The sequence below is a fragment of the Salvelinus alpinus genome, chromosome 35, assembly GCF_045679555.1.
Source record: "Salvelinus alpinus chromosome 35, SLU_Salpinus.1, whole genome shotgun sequence".
In the NCBI taxonomy this organism is placed as follows: domain Eukaryota; kingdom Metazoa; phylum Chordata; class Actinopteri; order Salmoniformes; family Salmonidae; genus Salvelinus; species Salvelinus alpinus.
Window position 1 is genome coordinate 5802590 of NC_092120.1, and position 17118 is coordinate 5819707.

General features: G+C 44.3%; 1 protein-coding gene across 1 annotated transcript in view; it reads left to right on the top strand.

Moving 5' to 3' along the window:
• Positions 1-17118, top strand: part of LOC139564353 (t-SNARE domain-containing protein 1-like) — a 157799-nt gene that overhangs the window by 87853 nt on the left and 52828 nt on the right. The window contains exon 10 of the mRNA XM_071383818.1: positions 8398-8480. Within this exon, the coding sequence (XP_071239919.1) occupies positions 8398-8480 (83 nt within the window). The remainder of the gene's footprint in view (positions 1-8397; positions 8481-17118) is intronic.

Consider the following 17118-nt stretch of genomic DNA (forward strand, 5'->3'; position numbering starts at 1 on the left):
CACCATCACCCTGCAGAGAGATACAACAACACCACCATCACCCTGCAGAGAGATACAACAACACCACCATCACCCTGCAGAGAGATACAACAACACCACCTTCACCCTGCAGAGAGATACAACAACACCACCATCACCCTGCAGAGAGATACAACAACACCACCATCAACCTGCAGAGAGATGCAACAACACCACCATCACCCTGCATAGAGATGCAACAACACCACCATCACCCTGCGGAGAGATACAACAACACCACCATCACCCTGCGGAGAGATACAACAACACCACCATCACCCTGCATAGAGATGCAACAACACCACCATCACCCTGCGGAGAGATACAACAACACCACCATCACCCTGCGGAGAGATACAACAACACCACCATCACCCTGCGGAGAGATGCAACAACACCACCATCAACCTGCAGAGAGATGCAACAACACCACCATCACCCTGCAGAGAGATACAACAACACCACCATCACCCTGCAGAGAGATACAACAACACCACCATCAACCTGCGGAGAGATACAACAACACCACCATCAACCTGCGGAGAGATGCAACAACACCACCATCACCCTGCAGAGAGATACAAAAACACCACCATCACCCTGCGGAGAGATACAACAACACCACCATCACCCTGCATAGAGATACAACAACACCACTATCACCCTACAGAGAGATACAACAACACCACCATCACCCTGCAGAGAGATACAACAGCACCACCATCACCGTGCAGAGAGATACAACAACACCACCATCACCCTGCAGAGAGATACAACAACACCACCATCACCCTGCAGAGAGATGCAACAACACCACCATCACCCTGCAGAGAGATACAACAACACCACCATCACCCTGCAGAGAGATACAATAACACCTCCATCACCCTGCAGAGAGATGCAACAACACCACCATCACCCTGCAGAGAGATACAACAACACCACCATCAACCTGCAGAGAGATACAACAACACCACCATCACCCTGCAGAGAGATACAACAACACCACCATCACCCTGCAGAGAGATACAACAACACCACCATCACCCTGCAGAGAGATACAACAACACCACCATCACCCTGCAGAGAGATACAACAACACCTCCATCAACCTGCAGAGAGATGCAACAACACCTCCATCAACCTGCAGAGAGATACAACAACACCACCATCACCCTGCAGAGAGATGCAACAACACCACCATCACCCTGCAGAGAGATACAACAACACCACCATCACCCTGCAGAGAGATACAACAACACCTCCATCACCCTGCAGAGAGATGCAACAACACCACCATCACCCTGCAGAGAGATACAACAACACCACCATCAACCTGCAGAGAGATACAACAACACCACCATCACCCTGCAGAGAGATACAACAACACCACCATCACCCTGCAGAGAGATACAACAACACCACCATCACCCTGCAGAGAGATACAACAACACCACCATCACCCTACAGAGAGATACAACAACACCACCATCACCCTGCAGAGAGATACAACAACACCACCATCACCCTGCAGAGAGATACAACAACACCACCATCACCCTGCAGAGAGATACAACAACACCACCATCACCCTGCAGAGAGATACAACAACACCACCATCACCCTGCAGAGAGATACAACAACACCACCATCACCCTGCAGAGAGATACAACAACACCACCATCACCCTGCAGAGAGATACAACAACACCACCATCACCCTGCAGAGAGATACAACACCACCACCATCACCCTGCAGAGAGATACAACACCACCACCATCACCCTGCAGAGAGATACAACAACACCACCATCACCCTGCAGAGAGATACAACAACACCACCATCACCCTGCAGAGAGATACAACAACACCACCATCACCCTGCAGAGAGATACAACAACACCACCATCACCCTGCAGAGAGATACAACAACACCACCATCACCCTGCAGAGAGATACAACAACACCACCATCACCCTGCGGAGAGATACAACACCACCACATCACCCTGCGGAGAGATACAACAACACCACCATCACCCTGCGGAGATATACAACAACACCACCATCACCCTGCAGAGAGATGCAACAACACCACCATCAACCTGCAGAGAGATGCAACAACACCACCATCACCCTGCGGAGAGATGCAACAACACCACCATCACCCTGCGGAGAGATACAACAACACCACCATCACCCTGCGGAGAGATACAACAACACCACCATCACCCTGCGGAGAGATGCAACAACACCACCATCACCCTGCAGAGAGATGCAACAACACCACCCTCAACCTGCAGAGAGATGCAACAACACCACCATCACCCTGCAGAGAGATACAACAACACCACCATCACCCTGCAGAGAGATACAACAACACCACCATCAACCTGCGGAGAGATACAACAACACCACCATCACCCTGCATAGAGATGCAACAACACCACCATCACCCTGCGGAGAGATACAACAACACCACCATCACCCTGCGGAGAGATACAACAACACCACCATCACCCTGCATAGAGATGCAACAACACCACCATCACCCTGCGGAGAGATACAACAACACCACCATCACCCTGCGGAGAGATACAACAACACCACCATCACCCTGCAGAGAGATGCAACAACACCACCATCAACCTGCAGAGAGATGCAACAACACCACCATCACCCTGCGGAGAGATACAACAACACCACCATCACCCTGCGTAGAGATACAACAACACCACCATCACCCTGCGGAGAGATGCAACAACACCACCATCACCCTGCAGAGAGATGCAACAACACCACCCTCAACCTGCAGAGAGATGCAACAACACCACCATCACCCTGCAGAGAGATACAACAACACCACCATCACCCTGCAGAGAGATACAACAACACCACCATCAACCTGCGGAGAGATACAACAACACCACCATCACCCTGCATAGAGATGCAACAACACCACCATCACCCTGCGGAGAGATACAACAACACCACCATCACCCTGCGGAGAGATACAACAACACCACCATCACCCTGCATAGAGATGCAACAACACCACCATCACCCTGCGGAGAGATACAACAACACCACCATCACCCTGCGGAGAGATACAACAACACCACCATCACCCTGCAGAGAGATGCAACAACACCACCATCACCCTGCAGAGAGATACAACAACACCACCATCAACCTGCGAAGAGATACAACAACACCACCATCAACCTGCAGAGAGATGCAACAACACCACCATCACCCTGCAGAGAGATACAAAAACACCACCATCACCCTGCGGAGAGATACAACAACACCACCATCACCCTGCATAGAGATGCAACAACACCACCATCACCCTACAGAGAGATACAACAACACCACCATCACCCTGCAGAGAGATACAACAGCACCACCATCACCGTGCAGAGAGATACAACAACACCACCATCACCCTGCAGAGAGATACAACAACACCACCATCACCCTGCAGAGAGATGCAACAACACCACCATCACCCTGCAGAGAGATACAACAACACCACCATCACCCTGCAGAGAGATACAACAACACCTCCATCACCCTGCAGAGAGATGCAACAACACCACCATCACCCTGCAGAGAGATACAACAACACCACCATCACCGTGCAGAGAGATACAACAACACCACCATCACCCTGCAGAGAGATACAACAACACCACCATCACCCTGCAGAGAGATGCAACAACACCACCATCACCCTGCAGAGAGATACAACAACACCACCATCACCCTGCAGAGAGATACAACAACACCTCCATCACCCTGCAGAGAGATGCAACAACACCACCATCACCCTGCAGAGAGATACAACAACACCACCATCAACCTGCAGAGAGATACAACAACACCACCATCACCCTGCAGAGAGATACAACAACACCACCATCACCCTGCAGAGAGATACAACAACACCACCATCACCCTGCAGAGAGATACAACAGCACCACCATCACCCTGCAGAGAGATGAACTGGAGACAGGGGGGATGATATGGAACACTAGTCACTGAAAGAGAAAAACATGAGGAAGGAGGACAGGAGATTGAAGATGTACAGATACTGCAGCAGACTGGATGGAAGAAAGAGAAAGAGGAACAAGGGAAGCATAAACGAAGCAGCATGACTGATCATACTTGTGCATATCAGTGTGTGTGCCAAACCAAATTCTGCTGTACATGTGTCTCTGGTATGTGTGTGTACCTTTGTGTGTGTGCATGTGTGTCCGAGGTTGAGATCTCATAAATGAAGGAAAAGGATTCTTCTTCTATTCTAATTGGTCCACTGTGTGGGAGAGTAGCCCTGAGTCTGGCTGTTTTAATCCATCTAGAGGACAATGACCTTCTCTTTGATCTATTTTAAAATGTTCTTACTTTTTAACTGCATTGTTGGGAAAGGGCTCGTAAGTCATCAGTTCACGGTAAAGTCTTCACATGTTGTATTCAGCGCATGTGACAAATACAATTTGATTTGATTTGAATTATACTTTAGACTCATGCCAAGTTTCCAACTCTCACGCAATGCTACAAGACAGCAGGCAACAGGCAACGAGAGAGAAACAAAGAGGAACTGGAGAGCAATACACAATTTATCCCAGATTCTATCCATAATTAGGGTACTTAACATTTAGAGTGAATAATGTTCAGCCTTATGGAAGGGAATATTTGAACAAATGGCACTTTTGTTTCCTAGATAAGTTCTGGATGGCGCTGACTATGTGTGTTAGGACAGAAATAAGACTTGTTTGTTGTTTGGCCTTTAGAGAGAGGGTTTTCTGAGGTGAACACGCAGGAGGGATTCTCTCCTTTCAAATTCAATGTCCCTCCTCATTTCTCTCACATGTAGAGCACAGGGAAAATAAGGGGAAATAAATAGTGGTGAGTTCTAAGAAGTTAAATGTCAATTGTTGATAAAATTGAGTACACTAGTAAAATGCCATTAGAATCTCATTAAATGTATGTCTCTTCAATTTCTGTAGTCGTCCTTCATGTGAGGATATAGGGAGGATATATTTTAGTATGAATATGAGGGTATACATCATGGATACATTGAGACTGTAGATACATTGAGACTGTGGCTACATTGAGACTGTGGATACATTGAGAATGTGGATACATTGAGACTGTAGATACATTGAGACTGTGGATACATTGAGTGTTGTAGAGGGAAGTGGAACATTGGTGTGGTGGGAAAGTGCTAAAGTGTGTAAGGATGAACATGATGGCTTTAAGAGATGGTGGAGGTGGTAACTGTGAGAGGGTGTTCAGCTCACCAGTGTAAAGAGTCAAGGTGCTCTGTCCAAGTACCTGAGAGCTGTACTACTCTACTGCTGTAGTCTTTTCCACATCCATTATGGACCACAGACATAATGTTTCTCTCTCCCAGCCAACCTTGAAATAGAATCAGGTAAATTGCATGTTTTGCTTTTCTGTAGCTGCGGTGCACATGGTGAGCTTTTTATTTTTTATGTGTATAATAAAAGCTGGGTCTGAATAAGCTGATGGGCTATAGGGGGGCAAGGGGGCTGAAGCATGTGGAGGTGTCCAGAGGAGCAGCGGGGGAGCGGTAGAGGGGTAAATTGAGAAATCAACAAACCCAGGAAGTTTGGATTAGTGCTTTTTGGAGGGTGTGGAGTTGAAAGTAGCTTCTCTGTGACAAAGCCTCTGCTTCCATGTGGTGACACACTCGACAAAGCCACAGGTCAAGCTGTGCCAGAACTGATGCAATCAACAGCAACGAAAAAGACAGAGAGAGAGAGAGAGAGAGAGAGAGAGAGAGAGAGAGAGAGAGAGAGAGAGAGAGAGAGAGAGAGAGAGAGAGAGAGAGAGAGAGAGAGAGAGAGAGAGAGAGAGATAGAGAAAGAGAGAGAGAGAGAGAGAGAGAGAGAGAGAGAGAGAGAGAGAGAGAGAGAGAGAGAGAGAGAGAGAGAGAGAGAGAGAGAGAGAGAGAGAGAGAGAGAGAGAGAGAGGAATTTGTGTCCTGCATGCTTGAGGTTCGGCCAACCAAACATTTGTTTTTAAGGGAAAATAATTGGATTTAGGTTTGAATTAGTTCTCACTGGCTACAGTAACTATAGTTGGTGTGGTGTAATTAATAATTGGTTGAGAAAAGTCATGAAATGTATGACAGAGTATGACTTTTGAAAGCTCCGTTCTCAGATTATTCTCAAGCCGTCACTATGGTGACAGCCAATGAGGAAGTAATTAAACATAGATATTCGATTAGAATGTTGTGCACCATCAAAACTCAATATACTACATCTTCGATCAAGTGTGACGCTATTTACAGTGTTGTGACAGAGAATGTGTGTGCATCCTTTTCCAGTTTATTAATGATCTTGTGCAAGTGATTATGTAAATAAGGAGAGAATTCTAAGATTTTGAAGCTTCACGACCATGGAGAGTGCACTAAAGGAAGTTGATAGTGACATCATACGAGCAGCTCAATCGGAGCGATGAGATATTATGACGGCTTATCAAATAGAACATCTTCTTTCTCTCTCTCTTTCCCTCCACTTCCACCTTCCTCCCTCTGTCACTGTATGTTTACAACAGCAGGTGATGCACTTTCTGAGTAAGATCAAACCTTTCAAGGCTACCAATGTGTGTGCAAAGGAACAGTGTGTACCCAATTCACCCATTCAAAGTGTGAATGTGTCATACAAGCACAATCACACAGAAAACAGCACGCACGCACGCACGCACGCACGCACGCACGCACGCACGCACGCACGCACACACACACAGCTCAGTCGGCGCAGGCCAAAGACACAAGGACCAGCGAACAGAGAGACATGAAATGAGCAGAAGAAACCCCACATTGAGCCTTTCTAGGAAATTAAATAGAAGTGTAACTGTACATGTTAAAGAGGATGTGGAATATTTTTTCACCTTGCTCACATAACGGCATAACACAAATACTGTATGCTATGGTGTAGGGGTGTGAATGTTTAAACGAAATTGGGATCCTTAACGTTAAGAAATATCCCTAACCGTAGATGCAGAAAGTAAACAGCATAGTGGGTCAATTTCCATAACAACTAAGAGCGTTGAATTGCGAGGCTCAACTTCTCTGCTGTTTTGGTCCACTGGCAACCACGCTGTGAACAGAGTGAAGTGAACCCGTGCACATGCGCAGATACTGTGTGTGACTGTGTGAGAGCCAAGTGTTGTATCTCGCTCATCTCAATATCCTAGCCTATTCATTCTTGCAAGCCAAGAAATTGTGAGATACAGAATTCCGTTGTGAGATACAGCTTTTGATTGCAGATAGATAGGCCTAGTGCACGGTTCTGACTCTGTCTGCCTGGTGGCCGACCTGCCTATACTGTGCCGCTCCCCTCTCTCTCCATCCCTCACTAGCGCGCTATTAAAGATGCAAGTGTGGGGCCTTCCGGGTGGCGCAGGGGTCTTAGGCACTGCATCGCAGTGCTAGCTGTGCCACGAGAGATTCTGGGTTCGAGCCCAGGCTCTGTCGTAGCCGGCTGCGACCGGGAGGCCCATGGGGTGTCGCACAATTGGCCCAGCGTCGTCCGGGTTAGGGAGGGGTTGACCGGCAGGGATATCATTGTCTCATCGCGCACTAGCGTCTCCTGTGGCGGGCCTGGGCGCAGTGCACGCTGACCAGGTCACCAGGTGTACGGTGTTTCCTCCGACACATTGGTGCGGCTGGCTTCCGGGTTGAATGTGCATTGGGTTGAGTTTCGGAGGACGCATGGCTCTCGACCTTCGCATCTCCCGAGTCCGTACGGGAGTTGCAGCGATGAGACAAGACTGTAACTACTACCAATTGGATACTACAAAATTAGGGAGAAAAAAGGGGTAGAGTTTTTTTTAAATAACTTCTTCTTTTTTTTAAAGATGCAAGTGTTCTCAGAAGTACGGCAACTAATCAGTCTCCTCCATTCCAAAAATACTGAATCTTAGAAGTCGATTCTTTTCGGAATCTAATCTTGATTAGAAGCCGTAGAGCTTCTTGACACACTGCTCATTTAACCCGGAAGCCAGCCGCACCAATGTGTCGGAGGAAACACTGTACAACTGGCAACCGAAGTCAGCGTGCACGCGCCCGGTCTGCCACAAGGAGTCACTAGACCGCGATGGTACAAGACATCCCGGCCAGCCAAACCCTGCCCTAACTCGGACGATGCTGGGCCAATTGTACACCGCCTCATTTGTCTCCCGGTCGAAGCCATAGAAGCTATAGAATGAAAGAGTACCCAGTGTGCTTCAACCTGGTAAGAAAAGGTCCTAAACTGGGGGACATGTTGTACTGTGTTGCTATAAAATATATCTATGTTGCTATAAAGTATAATCATCATATTTACCATGCTTTTATGTCTTTTCAGATAGCATTGAGGACCACATTCAGACCACCACATCCAACGTGGAGTCAGCCAATCAGGAGCTAGCAAAGGCCAGCCATCACCAGGTGCAGTAGTGTCCTCGTTTCATTGTCCAGGTTCAGTGATATGTGTGTGCGTGTGTGTGCTTTTGTGTGTGTGTGTGTCTGTGTGTGTGTGTGTATGTACTTGCAGGCGGGTGTGCGGGCAGGCGTTTATGTCAACTAAATGCAGTTCCTGTATATTGTCATGTCTGTGTATTGCTGGTACTGACATTACATTTCAATAGAGATTTTCAGGTGTCATGCTGATACACATCTATTTACAGGATCAGTAGGACAAACATGATTTCAAAAAACAGGGTTTGCTATTTCATTACTACTTTATTGCGTTCATTACGATGCTGTGGAAATAACAATAAAGATCACATTTTCATGTCATATTTTATTAGCTTTTGCCGTTAGCTAAATTAATTGGAAAGATTGAAACAGTAAAATGGTAGCCTAGAGTCTTATAGGAAAATCAAACAGATATACCAACACTGAACTCCAATTCCATAAACAACTGTTTCTTCCACCAAGATAATGATTATGAGGTTTCAATTTCATTGTACAACTTTATTGACTAAGAACAGAAATACGTTAGTAATGTGCATCAGACGGTAGACTGCAATGAAGTATTACTTGGTTATGATTTGTTTCTGATTTCTTTTGAGTGACTCTCAATTCCATTTGGTAGCACATTCACAAAATGCCCAATGTATTTTTTTTTCTCATTTTCCTTGTGTATATTGACTAGCAATTTTATGTCATACTTTTCCCCCTTGTCATCCTTGCCACAATTATATCACAGTAGGGCTAAGAAGTCAGTGTTGGTAGCATAGGCCTGTAGTGTGTAGCCCTCTGGCTATCTTAAATAATATACTGTATTGACAAAAGTGTTTTTGGGTTAATTAAAATGTCACCTTTTCTGTTACTAGTAGTAGATAGCTTCTATCCAACACAGTGAGGTTTTATGACCCTGATACTCTGTCTGCAAACACACACGTCATTTAGCGACTTACAGTTCATTCATCTTAAGATAGCTAGGTAGGGCAACCCCATATATCAGTCACAGTAAGTACATTTGTCCTCAATAAAGTAGCTATCAGCAAAGCCAGTGCTAGTAGGGGGGTACATGGGAGAACTTGAACACCAGTTGCTGTGTTCTGGATATGTTGCAGGGGTTTGATGGCACAAACGGGGAACCCAGTCAACAGCAAGTTGCAATAGTCCAGATGGGAGATGACAAGTGCCTGGATTAGGACCTACGCCACTGCCTGTGTCACGTAGGGTCGTACTCTACGGATATAGTATAACTGAGCCCTGGGGGACACCAGTAGTGAGAGCACATTGTGCAGACACAGATCCTCTCCACATCACTTGGTAGGAGCGGCCTGCCAGGTAGCATGCAATCCAAGAGTGTGCAAAGCCTGAAATTCCCAGCCCTGAGAGGGTGGAGAGGAGGATATGATGGTTCATCATCTCGAAGGCAGCGGATAGATGTAGGAGGATGAGAACAGAGGAGAGAGAGTCAGCTTTGGCTGTACGGAGAGCCTCTATGACACAGAGGAGAGCAGTGTGAGTGACCCGTCTTGAAGCCTGACTGGTTAGTGTCAAGAAAATAGTTTTGAGAGAGCTAGCGAGAGAGTTGGTCAGAGACAGCACGGTGAAGTGTTTTGGAAAGAAAGTAAATAAGGGACACCGGACTGTAGTTTTTGACGTCAGAGGGATCGAGTGTTTGTTCCCAGAGAAGGGGAGCGACTCTGGCCATATTGAAGTCAAAGGTGACACAGCCAGTGGTCAGGAATGAGTTTGAGGGAAGTGAGGAATGGGAGAAGGTCTCCAGAGAGTGTCTGGAGAAGGGAGGAGGGAATGGGGTTGAGCAGGCAGGATATAATCTGGAGAAAAAGGTCAAGGTTTAGGGTAGTTCTGTGTGAGTGTCACAAGTGGACTAAATAGACTGAGTGAATGAGGAGCGGATGTTGTCAACCTTCTTTTCAAAGTGGTTGACAAAGTCGTTCGCAGAGAGGGAGGGGGAGGGGGTGGAGGATAAAGGTGGGAGGAGAAGGTTGAAAATCATTTCCTAGAGGTAGAGGCAGAAGCTTGAAATTGAGAGTGATAGAAAGTGGTTTTAGCAGCGGATACAGAGGAAGAGAAGGTATAGAGGAGGGATTGAAAGGATAATAAGTCCTCCGGAAGTTTAGTTTTCCTCCTTTTTTGATCAGATGCCCGCAGCCATGTTCTGTAAACTCGCAGTGAGTCATTCAGCCACGGAGCAGAAGGGGAGGGCCGAGCTGGCAGGGAGGAAAGGAGACAGTGGGAGTCATAGGATGTGGAAAGCGAGGAGAGTAGGGTCATAGAGGCAGAATGAGGAGACAGGAGAGAGAAGGATTTAGCAGAAGGGCGACATGATAGGATAGAAGATGAGAGAGTAGAGCAGGTTTCCCCAACTGGCGGCCTGCAGGCCAAATCAGCAATATTATTTGACCGAACAAATTAATTATTTAAAAAACAATATAACAAAAAGAAAATCAATTAGAGGTAAACAGCGCCTGGTGCTGAAAATATTATCATTCATTTCAACAATAATCTTAATTTTAATTTGACTTTACAGATAACAAGAGGGCTTAATTGGAGTCTATTTCTTCCAAGCCTAGGCCTATATAAAATAACTTAACTGGCTGAGGTAGGCTATGAGGCTTAACAGCATCTTTCACAATAAAAAAAGATATGTCCTAATATAAGTGGGATGTTTTTATTAGGCCTATTTACAATTGCAACTGGCCAAAACTGTAGCATCCTAAATAAAACAATAATTTAAAGAAAAAAAGGCAATGTCTGTGTAACGCCCTGACCTTCGAGAGCCTTTTTATTTCTCTATTTGGTTAGGTCAGGGTGTGATTAGGGTGGGCATTCTAGTTTCCTTATTTCTATGTTGGGGTGATTGATTCCCAATCAGGGGCAGCTGTCTATCGTTGTCCCTGATTGGGGATCATATATAATTTGTCATTTTCCTTTTGGGTTTTGTGGGGTCTTGTTTTCTGTTTAGTGTCTGTACCTGACAGAACTGTTCGTTTTCGCTTTGTTATTTTGTTTGAGTGTTTTTTGATAGATAAAATCATGAACACTTTCTACGCTGCGCTTTGGTCCACTCCTTTCCACGAGCTTTACAGTCTGTATCTGAATTTCTGTATCGGTATAGCGTGCTCCTGTAACAACAGACCAAATAGAAAATACTGTCAGCCTGAGACCTAATTATCCCTGGATAAGTACTCACAATAATGTTAGTATTTACTCATTAAAGTCATGTAGGCCAGTAAGTGACTTACTCAATGGGAAAAGTTGCATTTCCCCTCAGACACGATCTTGTGGATGTCGTGTGAGATGGATGTGATTTTGATGCGCAGGCAGTCCTCGATTGACTTATGTGAAAGCCGGTTCCAGTTGTGAATCTATACTGCATTCATAGAGGAAAATGAAGACTCACAGGTGTACATTGATCCAAACATTGTTGGCACATAAAATGCATGTTTCTTTTTTGTGCTTTATTCCTCTGAGCATGCCACACAAAACGCACACAAGGACTCTGCACTCCTGAGTGCATCCCTGAGATTGCTCGATGTCTGGAATTCAATCAGCTCAGTTTGAATTGGGGACTCATCCAGCAAGGGTATCGTTTTCTTAGCAAGGGAGGAGAATTCTCCACCTGGGCGGACAGTGAGAGGATCATGTACAAACGCAATGATATCCTTGGGCTGCTGTAGTCTTCAAATCTTGTGGAGAAGTTGTCTGGTCCCTCTGCCTGTCGTTCTTCAGTGTGCTGAAGTGGATTAGCCTTCCAGATGACAAGTTCAAATCAAACAACTCAAGCTTCCTAGTAAATGCCTCAAGTTTTTCCACCATATCCATGACTGTTTTCCCTCTTCCTTGTAACTGCAGATGTAACCTGTATAAGTGACAGAATTCATTATGTTATTGTCACTGAGTTTATTATGCACTAATCAGATGTGTTAAACATTTTGTTTAATTTGTAGTGTGGGCCAATTAATTGTGCTAGCATAATATACTAACTATGTTCTGGCCCGCCAACTATTAGCTCAGAAAAAATTGGGCCTGAGGCCATACCTAGATGACGAACCCTGGAGTAGAGGGAGACAGAGAGCAAAGACTACATGACCTTCTGGGTAGGGTTGGAAGAAAGGGAGCCAGAAAAGGAAACAAAGTAGTGATTAGAGACCTGGAGGAGGGTTGCGGTAGGCGAACAGCATCTAGCAAAGTTTAGGTCAAGCGCATTGCCTGCCTTGTGAGTGGGAGGGGAGGGGAGGTCAAAAGAGGAAATAAGTGAAAAGAAAGAGGTTGAAAGAAATGAATTGAAGGCAGACGTCGGGAGCTTGAAGTCGCCCAGTGGACTGAGTGGTGAGCCACCGTCAGGAAATTAACTTATCAAGATGTTAAGCTCATTGAGGAGCTCTCTAAGGGCACCTGGTGGGCAATAGATGACAACAATGTTAAGCTTGAGATGACAAGTGACAGTGACAACATGGAATTCAAATTAGGAGATGGACAGGTGAGTGAGGGAGAAAATAGAAAATCTCCACCTAGAGGAATTGAGTAGCCCCTGTGCCACCCGCGATGAAATGACATACCAAAATCTAACTGCATGTAGCTCAGGCATTGAAGCAAGGATACACATATTCTTGATACCATTTGAAAGGAAACGAAATGTGAAATAAATGTAGGAGTATATAACACATTAGATCTGGTAAAAGAAAATACAAAGAAAAATATAAATAAAGATTTGTTTTGTACCATCATCTTTGAAGTGCAAGAGAAAGGCCATAATGTATTATTCCAGCCCAGGTGCAATTTAGATTTTGGCCACTAGATGGCAGCAGTGTATGTGCAAAGTTTTAGACTGATCCAATGAACCATTGCATTTCTGATCAAAATGTTGTATCAAGTTCATAACTGTGCACTCTCCTCAAACAATAGCATGGTATTCTTTCACTGTAATAGCTACTGTAAATTGGACGGTGCAGTTAGATTAACAAGAATTTAAGCTTTCTGACATTATCAGGTATGTCTATGTCCTGGGAAATGTTCTTGTTACTTACAACCTCATGCTAATCACCTTAACGTACGTTAGCTCAACCGTCCAGTGGGGGACCCACCGATCCTGAATTAAAGTAGATGGCCCTAGCTCTCAAAAAGACAGCAACATATTAAGACAAAAAGTCCAATTATCGCTCCTGGAGATAGCAGGAGTCCTCTATCTACAGATTGAAGCACATACAGTACACACACATTCATACAGGCACACAAGCATAAACACCCACACATTTGAGCTGATGTACTGTATCATACTTTTTCAGTTTACTGTACTTTATTTTATATCTATGGTTTGAATATCACTGTCCTACTTAGTGATTTGTTGTCAACAGCAGCCGACCCTCTTCCTATATCCTTATCTCTCTAATGGCTTTTCTTTGACTTTTTCCTCTCTCTCATATCTACAACCGTACACACACATAGATTACCAACATGCGATGTCAGGGATTTATCCGCTTGTTTCAGAAAGGTGCTTTTATACATTTATTTTATTGGATGGATCTAACAACACCTGAAAAACTTACACAGTTACTCTTCCTGAATAACTTACACAGTTACTCTTCCTGCATAACTTACACAGTTACTCTCCCTGAATAACTTACACAGTTACTCTTCCTGCATAACTTACACAGTTACTCTCCCTGAATAACTTACACAGTTACTCTTCTTGCATAACTTACACAGTTACTCTTCCTGAATAACTTACATAGTTACTCTCCCTGAATAACTTACACAGTTACTCTCCCTGAATAACTTACACAGTTACTCTTCCTGAATAACTTACACAGTTACTCTTCCTGAATAACTTACACAGTTACTCTTCCTGAATAACTTACACAGTTACTCTTCCTGAATAACTTACACAGTTACTCTTCCTGAATAACTTACACAGTTACTCTTCCTGCATAACTTACACAGTTACTCTTCCTGAATAACTTACACAGTTACTCTTCCTGAATAACTTACACAGTTACTCTCCCTGAATAACTTACACAGTTACTCTTCCTGCATAACTTACACAGTTACTCTTCCTGAATAACTTACACAGTTACTCTCCCTGAATAACTTACACAGTTACTCTTCCTGCATAACTTACACAGTTACTTTTCCTGAATAACTTACACAGTTACTCTTCCTGAATAACTTACACAGTTACTCTTCCTGAATAACTTACACAGTTACTCTTCCTGCATAACTTACACAGTTACTCTTCCTGAATAACTTACACAGTTACTCTTCCTGAATAACTTACACAGTTACTCTCCCTGAATAACTTACACAGTTACTCTTCCTGCATAACTTACACAGTTACTCTTCCTGAATAACTTGCGCAGTTACTCTTCCTGAATAACTTACGCAGTTACTCTCCCTGAATAACTTACGCAGTTACTCTTCCTGCATAACTTACACAGTTACTCTTCCTGAATAACTTGCACAGTTACTCTTCCTGAATAACTTGCACAGTTACTCTTCCTGAATAACTTGCACAGTTACTCTTCCTGAATAACTTCCACAGTTACTCTTCCTGAATAACTTCCACAGTTACTCTTCCTGCATAACTTACACAGTTACTCTTCCTGAATAACTTGCACAGTTACTCTTCCTGAATAACTTACACAGTTACTCTTCCTGAATAACTTACACAGTTACTCTTCCTGAATAACTTACACAGTTACTCTTATATGGGTATCTAAAGTCCAACAGAATATTGCACATGTACACCATAATAAGCACTCTGCTGTTGAAAAAAGTTATATATTACTGTAATATATCCCAAAAGCCAATTCACAGATCTACGCTGTGTCACGTCCTGACCATAGAGAGTCCTTATTTTTCTATGGTGGAGTAGGTCAGGGCGTGACTGGGGGGTTAGTCTAGTTTATATTTTCTATGTCGGGTACTAGTTTTGTTTTCTATGTTGGTGTTTGGTATGATTCCCAATTAGAGGCAGCTGGCTATCGTTGTCTCTAATTGGGGATCATATTTAAGTAGCATTTTTTCCACCTGTGGTTGATGGGATATTGTTTTGAGTTAGTGCACGTAGCACCTCTGTAGTCACGGTTTCACTTTCTAATAAATTGTGGAACTCAACATCCGCTGCGCATTGGTCCGATAATTATTCCAGCGAACGTGACACGCTGGCATTTTGATTTTTCTGTTGGATTACTAAAGTTTATAGACACCATATTACTTTCCCCCCAAAGTTTTGTGAGAGTTGCTCTCCTTCCTACAGCCTTATTTTTTTCTATTTCATGCTGTTTCTATGCTGCTCTACAAGTGAACGAGTGAGTGAGAAAATGAGCGAGTGCACACAGCTTTCCCATTAATTGTCATTTCATTATCTCAAGGAGAGCTGAGCTGTGACCAAGCTCACGCAGAGCAATTTAGCTCTCTGCCAATCCATACGGCTGTTTCTAGTCTAGAGGAAGAGAGAGGGGAGAAGAAGAGAGAGACACTGTGCAGGGGGAGATATAAAAAGTGGTAGGGAGGAAAAGAGATTGAAGGAGAGAAACAAGAGAGAAAGAGAGAGACTGTTGAGGAGGGAGGAGAGATACAGAGAGTGGGAGAGCGAATGAGAGAGAGAAGATGAGTAAGAGAGAGAAGGGGAGCAAGAGTGAGACTGTTGAGTAGAATGGAAGGATACAGAGAGCGAAAAAGAGAGAGTGAGAGAAATAGAGAGACACACACACACAGACATACAAATGGCAGAAAGGCAAGGGCACAGTTCCATGAACTCAGTCAAACAACTCTTTAATGCTGGTGCACATGCACCGTTGAACATCAGCACCAATGGTCAATTAATAGGGGATGACATTTTCGTCCGTGGCCCACCATGTCAGACGGCTTTACACTGAAAATAAATTGAATCTATAATCCATTAGCCTCAGGCTGATTACTCCTCTCACATGAAGATTCCTCAAGTTACAACACTGATGTTGTGTCTCAGCCCCATCCATGTCCAACAGCCCAAGATGAACTGTGATTGTTCATTACTATGTAACGATACCATTATATTATCCATTCCCCATGTTGCTAGTGAAACATAGCTGTTTTATTATGTATTGAATAATGGTTTAATATAGACTTCATTTAAGACACACTTCGGTTAGTGTTACATTTCATTTCAAATGTCTGTTGGCCATTAGATTACGTTGATTATGGGGAATGTGTTTGTAATGATTTACAAATTAGCAAACTCAATATGCATAATGATTCATTGAAAGGCAATAACTCACTTGATGGTGGTTACCATAATTACATCATAGGACGTCACAGTTTCTGTTTGAAACCCGTCAGCCGCCTTTGTGGAAAATGTATCTCCTCTTGTGATCAATATGACATATTTCCGCTATCATGCTAATTCAGATGGTTTGTTTTTGGAGCTCCTGGTGTTATCATTTTGCTGGAGACAGGGAGGGAAGGAAGGAAGGAGGAAGGGAAGGTGGGAGAGAGCGAGAGAGAGAGAAATGCAGACTATATTATGCCTGACAGATAGAAGACAGAGAAACACTGAAAACGGGCAGGGGCACAGTAGGGTTGAGCGGTATCCAGATGTTCATATTGTCACACCATCATT